The sequence below is a fragment of the Triturus cristatus genome, chromosome 7 (genome assembly GCF_964204655.1).
Source record: "Triturus cristatus chromosome 7, aTriCri1.1, whole genome shotgun sequence".
Lineage (NCBI taxonomy): Eukaryota > Metazoa > Chordata > Amphibia > Caudata > Salamandridae > Triturus > Triturus cristatus.
Genome location: NC_140590.1, coordinates 1,778,377,663 through 1,778,386,677, shown reverse-complemented (window position 1 = coordinate 1,778,386,677; position 9,015 = coordinate 1,778,377,663). Strand labels below are relative to the sequence as shown.

Below are 9,015 nucleotides of genomic sequence, written 5' to 3'. Positions count from 1 at the left end.
CCTGCATCATGCCGGACCCAAAATCCTCCAAGGCAGAGTCAAGTTCTATCTTCCCAACCGGAATCTGCGATCATGCCACCAAGCCAGGGCAACCACCAAACGCATCAAAAAGTCCAGAGTAGGGGGTCGGTCCTTTTCACATCTGGTGGCAAAACTCTGGAATGAACTTCAAACCGAACTTCGACTCACTGATTGCCATTTATTATTTAGGAAAAAGCTGAAAACATATTTATTCCCCAAAGCCTGATTAACTACCAAACTCTCCTCCCCACCGAATATTGTCACTCGAAAGATCTTTCCTCCAGCGCCGTGATATCCATTCGGATGAATGTCGCGCTTAATAAATAAATAAAATAAATCAATAAAGGTCCACACGGAATGTAATTGCACCGGACTCATAATCCGGGTCTTCATGTTCTAGAGAGCCTAGTTTCTTACACTTGTATTGCCCTTTTAAATTAATTATGATTTTCTGAATAGTAAACAGTAGATAATAAAATGATTAGTTCAAGAACAACCACAGATTTGAACATCAATACACACCCACCACACCAGCATCAATCCCTGGCCTTGAGTTCCCTCCAGTGCTAATTGAGAGTGATGGCCCTTGACACCTGATCAGCTAGCTCATGTCAATTTCCTGGGTGTGGTCAGTGAAAAAATGTCCCTTCAAGGAAAGCATGTGTGCTGAAACGTCTTGTAAAACAACTTAGCTTCTTTTGCCACTCCTCTACCGTTGTGCAAGAGAAGCACATAAGCAACAGAAGAGAGGTCCACGGGCGGCCAGTGCTCAGTAACAGGCGAATAGCAAGTCTTTCAGCAAGGATGGCCGAGAAAGCCTTCATTGAAGACATTGTACCGAAGATAAGTTCTACCAGATGTGTGGGAATCGAGATTGAGAATGCCACTAAATCGCTCATCCTGAAATCTCCAAAGTAAGGTATTCTTGGCGACTACTGGAACATCTGGGTTTGTTTGGGGTGCAACTTTTCTCTTATTCAATGAACTCTTGTGGCAAGCATAATATTTTTCATTAGGTTTTTACTGTGCTCTCTTTCAGGAATTTGATCTCTGCACTGTACAGTAAGGCAGGCAATGGAAACAAGCATTTTAATAGCCATTACGTCTGTCTTGTAACTAAAATTGCTAGAGTTTCCATCTAAAGATTCACTCTTCAATATGTTCATGCACTCAATCACTAATCAACCATGCGTTAGTTCACCCATACGTATGTTTATTTGTCCATCCATCCATCCATTAATTCCTACTCACATTCACAGAGTGGCTCACAAATTCACCAATCAATCAAGTGGCACTTCTAGTCATTCATGACCTATTAGTTTTACCAGTGATTGTTTAGACAGGTTTTGTTTTACAAAATGTTATTAGGAATAAACAATAGAACAAACAAAACATAAATATGATGTCAATATAATAGAAAACAATAATCTAATAACATGGAATTACAAGAATAATATTGAAATGAAATATGCAAACATACTATGAGAATTGAAGGATAACCCAAAAATACAATAAGAAAAAAAAAGAGTAGAAGCGAACAAAGAGCTAAATTAGGAAAGATGGAAAGGGGGTACCTGAGATAACATTTAAGTCCTAACTGCAGTGGTCAAAGTATTTTTCAGTAACCAAAGACAATGCTGCAAAATGAGGAATTAAATATATTTGCCTTGCTGATAATATTTAAAAAAAATCTGGCATTGTCTGAACTAACAAACACAATTTGCTCTCATACGAATAGATACAGAATTCTCTAATCAATTCAAAAATATTTGGGCAAATATTTTACAATTAATGATATAGGGTGATAGTTCTTACAAGAGGTGGTGTCCTTTCCGGGTTTAGGAATGAGGCAAATAATACCTTGCAAAAAATTGAATTAAGAATTAGAAGAAGAGCAAACATGCTCATAAAGAAAGAGCAACTTAGATTCCAAAAAATCTGAAAAAGAATGGGAATAAAAATGTAAATTAATATCATACAGGGATTGGCTTTTCTGTTTTTACATTAGTTAATTGTATACATTCCTTCATCTAGTTTTCAATAATCTCCTAAAGAGGTGATCTCTAAATTACATTAACTTTCTCTTTGCATTTCAGCAAAGTATTTATCAATGTCAGTTAAGAAAAAAGGAATTAGAAGAATATAAATTGAAGTAAAAATTAAGGAAATCATCCACAATATCACTGTGAGTCATCTAAACACATCCAATAATTTCATCAATAATTGAGTCAATAATTGTCCTTGTGGCAATCGTTCCCAATAAAGTACCATTCACGTTATGCTTTTTCACATATTATATCGATCATAGTGTTCACACGTATTAGTTCCAGTTTTATGTTTTGCTAATATTAGTACTTATAAGAAGGGAAAGGTTCATTTACAGCAGCTAGGTACCGTAGAAATCTGTAGCTCAGTAATCAGTTTTTAAAAATGTCCGTTAAAATTAGAAAAATATACGGAGCTTTTATTTAAAAGGTGGATTCTTCATGGCTATTTCTATGATTTAACATTTGTTGTTCACATTATAACATGAAGTTAAGTGTTTAGGTTTTTAATGTGTGATTGTATTTTACTATGTTTTAACTATTGATGAAATACTCAGGAGGTTTATGTGATGATATGTATTTTTTGGTGTTAGTACATTTTAGAATTTCTGTTTTCAAAAAATTACTGTATTGACTAATATGTGATGCATTTTTATGTTTTTGTACTTTATTGCTGTTTTGCCTAATAAAGTTATTTGACTGAATGACTAAGTCCATAATAGATATCTCTTTTTAACCGTAAACACTTTAGTCAACTATTTTCTGACCTTATTATTACCTCCATAATATTTTGCTTTGAGTCTGAAAGGGGTTAACACCTGCTTCCTTTTTAGTGAACTTAATAAAGTTTATTTTGGCACTATTATTGTTTGCTAGGACATCCCTAAATTCATAGAAACAGTGTAAGTGCTCCAAACTCTTAATATTCCTCAACGTTATCTGCTTTCTGTCAACTTATATCATTTTAGACACATATCTAATATTAAAATCCCTTGAGGCAGCTTTAAAATCTTAAGTATTAAGAGTGGGTGTACCAGCTCAAGTACTGATTTCCAAAACTAATTGGTAAAATGTTAAAATTGTTTATAAAAAGTAAAATGTTTAAATAATGCAGGATTAAATCTCTATCTGTTCCTATTTTATTTTTTCCCCAATGCAAGATCAAATGCTGAAAGAAGCACTGGGTATGATCTGCAATCAAAATACAACTAAGTTTAGAATGCAGCAAATTATCACTGAGATTTCTGCTACAAAGAAAAATCTAAACTAGAGTGTGGATGATGTAGCAGGGAAATAAGTAAACTCGAACTCATTGTAATTACAAATTATCCATGAACCTGACAGCACTCTATGTGTAATAATGTTATTAAATATGTTATGCATTTTATTAGGAATACATTTATTATCTGATCTCCTATTTAGTGGGACCAAAGGTAAAATTATAGCCAGCAGCTACAATTTGGTTATCATCATCGCTAGGTAATAATTTCTCTTTGATGGAATACGAAAACGACAGATTAAATCTATTAGGATCACATATATCTAATAGTGATAGGCAAAGATTACAACAATTTGGAGAGATTTATAACATAATATAGCTAAACCATTCTTTTTACCCAAAGAAGGAAGATTTCCCATCCACAATCTTACCACCATTTGGGATTCAACATCATTTCAATGATTCTCTTGTAAAAATGCAAAATCTACATGTATTCTGGAAAGTCGAGTTAAGACTCTTAATGGGATTATGGAGTCCTTGACATCCAAGACATCATTGTTAATATCTCATTTAATAAAAAATGAAGGAAGTCCATCACTACATTGCTTCGAATAAATATTAGAATTGTTAAATGAAAAACATCAAAAACATGTATAACCAAAATCTGAAGGGGATAACAGAGAAGAACCCACAAAGGACAAAGCGAAGACGAATATCCAAAGAGGGGGACAACAAAAGTAAGTTTAGGAACAAAAGCAATTACCATAGGGTACGTTGAAGACCATATTAAAACAGAGACAGCTCACGTCTCACAGCAACAGATAAGGGCCTTCATAGGAAACGTATTAGCATTCAATACAACATGTCACAATGGTACAACAAACCTAAAAGGATACCTAATAATTAAAAAGTCTACATAATATTCCATATTTGGATGAACAAACAGATTACAACAGAAACATGAACATACGGAGAGAATCATTTTAAACTATTCCATATTTAGAAATATCCATTTCATCATCTTTTTGACAACAGTTATATTCTGTAGGTTAGACAGATTCAGAATAAGTAACTTTTTATTTTCATGTGCCACTGAGAAAACAGGGATTGATAAAGCCGTTACTAGCATGGAGTTTGTTTAATGCATGTCCGCAGTACGAAAATGATTTCCATTCAGAGGCTGGAGCTCTTGTAAGAAATCTAAAAAAGTTACCCATTCCAACTCAAGTTGCTCTTCTCTCTTATTGCTTCCGCAACACTTAAAAGATCAATATCTTCCAAAAAACAGGATTTGCAGTATGTTTTCCTTCTAACTAAAATCTGCCCCACTCTATGTGCTCTCTGGATGCTAACCATCAACAAACTAGGATTACCTACTACCGGTGGGGAATGTTAGGAATTTAGATAAGCCACCTACTTCTGTGGATTCTGGGACACCACATCATCTTCAGCTTGCAGTTTTAGTGAAGACATTCCTTTCCCTATGTTGGCCAGCAGAGTCAGTTCCTCCTAGACATTGCTAATTCTATATTCATTGTAATTTCCTTCCTGCTGTAGACTGTTTGTCTCTAACCTTTAAAGAGCTTTACTCGGCTCCTTCATGTATGTCAAAGCACTTTCATCTCCTCTCATAAAACTTCCAAGATGGGTTTCCAGGTGTTTTGACGGGAGAAGGTGGGTTTTGGTTTTTTTTTGTTCCTTTTAGCAGCACTGACAGATTAGTCTTTCTTTAGGGTAGAATTCAAAAGACACTGTGCAGACATTTTAACAGCATTGTCATCAGGTTGGGTCACTTCAGAGTGAGACTGGTTAATGTTGTACCATGATTTCAAGGAAGCATGCATGTTTTGGATCTGAAGGGAGACTAGTTTATTGAAATTAAAGAAAGCGTTCTGCTCTCTCCCATCTGCTTGGTTGATTCATTGAATGGGCAGTCGTGGGATTAGTAAATACTGAAAAGTGACCACGGAAGCCATGGAAACAAGCAGAACCATAATAATGAGTGAGCTCACAAGGATTATGAGAAGGAAAATAAACCCCCCACAATATTCGACTTACAGACACCTCTGTACAGTGAAAGGACTATTCCCAAATGTATTGCTGACAGACAAGTTCATATTCCTAATCTATTCAATTCATTGTTTTTCATTCAAAATAACAAAGTACCAATTGATTGAATAGAGCTGCATAAGAGCTAAAACTGCTGTTATTTCCTTAAAATATGAACGGCAGTGCTTCCTGTTCAGGAAAGTATTAAGTTGATGCTCTGTTGAATGTCACATGGAGATCTGAAGACAGAGAGACAGATAGACAGAAGCATACATCTCCACAGACCTTAATCACTTCACCCCATCTTCAATACAATAGTGAATGGAACCTGTATCTAAAAATGAACATGCCATGTCTCTTCAGAAAAAGTCATGCCCACCCACCGAGGAGACTGCTTCTCATGGGCCCCCTCTGCCTCACTTCTATTTTGGACAAATCGCCCTCATGACACCAGGAAAAAAGTCCTCTCTGCTACAGAAGAAGACTCTTGGCTATGATTGACATCTGGGGCTCTGAGGTCCCGCCCTCTGCTAGTGGAATTCAGACTCCAATTATGAATACACTGTCAAAAATGTATTATTTATTTTGTGTGTACTACATTCATGTACACTTAGACTTGCGAGGGGGTTTTTTTTACAGTGGATTATAACAACATTATGCATTCAACTAAAAAAGCTGTAAAAATATGAATTGCACACAGGAGTGCCCTATTGATTGTCCTTATAACGAATTATCAGAAGCTTTGGTAATAGTACAAAAAAGCGAAAGCGTTAATAGCCTAGATTCCTGCTATGGAAATACCATATATTTAGAATATACAAATATATCCATACATACATACATTCATACATTAATACATACAAGCAAGGACCAGCGTTAAGTAAATAATCTTCAAAGTCTTGAATAGCCCATGGTACATTTAAGACCCCATATACACGTAGAAATATTTCACCATTAACTTGAAACTAATTCTCTGGAGCTTGGGTAATAGTAGAACAAGAAAAAGCACTAAAGTGCACTAAATACTTAAAAATTCGCAACAAATAATCTAGCGTCTCCCATCCCCATGTTACATAATATTCTCTCACCATTGTCGCGTAGACATATTGCAGTGGAACTAGTTCCAATTGGGCTTATCAACTGGTCAAAGCCCACCTGGCGCGCTGGGCACACCTGGACATCCTCCTTGCTTGGGCACGCGCGCTGATGCCCTCTGGCGGCTGCATCCCTGGGAGGTCCATCTCTGTGGTAGATGCTGCATGGAAGTCCTTTAAACACCCGGAAGCGAGGTCAGAGTCGACAGAATCTACAGGAAATGACGTTTTCAAGCATTCTTTTAAATTTAAGTAGCTCAAATACGTTTTGAAAAACAAATCCAGAAGAGTTAATGGCCTCCTGGAGTTGTCGCGGTCTGAAGTGTAAGGGGGGAGTCTCTGGCACTGTGGAGAGAGAGAAGGGACACTCAGCTAAGGAAGAGACAGACCTTCTCCCTGGTTCAAGCTCAGAAATGCATGTGGGACTGGTGAATCAGCTAATCCTCGGCTGCCTCTGTAGGCTGTCCGCGGTGGAGTCATTCGAAGCATCGCACACACAAAGCCTTATGTTTATGTTTTTTAGATCACTGTAAAGGTGATACCAGCTGAATTCTGGGGTGTACCCCTTTAAGAGAAGCGTTAGGATGTTTGCACCAGGTACAGACCGATTACGTTATACTTAAAATATATATTTTAAAGGCACTTGTTTTATGCTAAAATCTGAAAAAGGATTATTCACAAAGAAATGTTATAGTTCAGCAAAACTGTCCCCTTTTACAGACTCTGACTTTCATTTGTCAATTAGCCCCAAAACCTCAAGTGGGGATGAACTGGAAATATTCACATGCAATCAAAAGAAATAGAGCTTTCTTCGGACTTTGACAGAAGGTTACAGCTATATGTGCTTTCTGTCATGGGGTGGGAATTTCTAGCTCCATAAACACATGGGGGCAGATTTACAAGCCCTTTGCGCCACTTTTGCGTCACTTTTCCCATGTTAAAAGTGGCGCAAGGGGCTTGTAAATCTGCCCCATGGTACTTATCCCCAGTGCAACAACCAGGATTCAGATCTGTCAGCCACTCGTACGCACGCGGACATCTGCAGGGTCACAGTACCCTAAAGGGCCATCCATCCCAACAGAGCCTCTCTAACAGGGCACTTGTGTTTCATTTCATTTAAGGTGTGCTTGATACCAGTAAGGGAAAGACTACCAAAATAATTACACAATAGTGTGTTCCTTTTAGCCACGCCTCTGGCCATGCCGTCATTCCACTCTGGATCACAGTTGCCACACTTTTTGCCAGCACTGTGACCTCTGCTTTGAAGCCCCCTGCAGTTCTGCCTTGCTGACACCTCAGCTTCCAGTTAGGGGCCTCAGAGGTGGTGTTATCAGCAGTGGAGGCGGTGCAGTGGCACCGGGGCATGTGGTGTTAGTAGCCCACTGCACACATATGACAGCTCCATTTTGTATCCAACGACTGCCCAGTCACCCATTGTTTGTTGCTTCCAGTAAGGGTCACTGCACATTGCTTTACCACTGAGGGGTGGGGCTTATCAACTTTAAAAGCAAAGCAGACACTGCATAGGGCTCACCTGTGTATTCCCCCCACTAAGCATACGCTTTTGGGGTAGAGTTGGGCAAGTCAACAAATTACCGGGGTGGGGGGCGAGCCATGGGTCGGCACGCACCTTAACAATCTGAGCATGAGCCAAACCTTACAAATATTTGCCATTAATGAATGCAGCAAAACTCATGTTAGAATGTGATAAAATGCCTTCAATATTAAGAGTGTGCATTTCTTTAGCACAAGGAGAATTTGCACCTTAGTACATCAGTATATAGCTAAGAGTTGGAAATATTTCTTAAAGTGAGCAGTTCTACACATGCCCTAAGAAACATTCCTGTCCCAACCTGATTTCTATGCTATTGGTAAACTAAGAGGCAGGTCAGTTGTCATGTATACTGTACACAGATGAATAGGATCACACAATTTGGTCAAGCAGGGAAGCCAGGATTAATCCTAGATTTTGCAGTTTCACACCATGCAATTCAGCTATTAGATGGGAATCACTTTCTGGCTTCAAAGGTTCACGCTTTGTCCTTAATTCATGGCAGGTGAGATTCTAGTGTGGGTGACAGACAGAATCTGCATTATTAGTTTTTGACTGTTTTACAGAGTTCGAACCTAGCCTAAGGACATAGGAGTTCTTCAAAACATTATTCTTGTGTTTTTTCGGCACAGGGAGATTTGCCAGGATTCACAGGATGCTCAGCCGAAGCCGTGATTGGACCTGGTTTTCCATGTTAGGTGGTTGACAGCTGTAGTCACGAGGCCACATCGATTCCTGTGAAAGCTCAGCTCTGTTTGGCCTCGAGGTTGCATAGGACCTCGAGCTGAGTCAGAGCCAGGCTCCTGGCTCGAGCTTTCAGTGGTTTGCCCGCCTCTATCTGGGGGGAAGAGATGGCCATGGCTCACTCTGCTTGCTGACTGTTTGCACAGCCCCACCTCACCTGTGTAATGTGACTTAAGTGGCTTTGTTTCTCAGAAACCATCTGATGCCCAGACACAAATGCATCTTTCTCTTACTGTCGTTTCGAGCTTGGACTGTCATTAGAAACTTTATAATAAAGTTCGAAGACAAAGT

At 38.5% G+C, this 9,015-nt stretch overlaps 1 protein-coding gene across 1 annotated transcript in view; it reads left to right on the top strand.

Annotated features, from left to right (window-relative positions):
• The first annotated feature begins 697 nt into the window (after positions 1 to 697).
• Positions 698 to 9,015, top strand: part of LOC146813088 (DELTA-thalatoxin-Avl1a-like) — a 35,689-nt gene continuing 27,371 nt past the window's right edge. Inside the window, exon 1 of the mRNA XM_085614702.1 lies at positions 698 to 935. Within this exon, the coding sequence (XP_085470828.1) occupies positions 826 to 935 (110 nt within the window). The 5' untranslated portion in view covers positions 698 to 825. The remainder of the gene's footprint in view (positions 936 to 9,015) is intronic.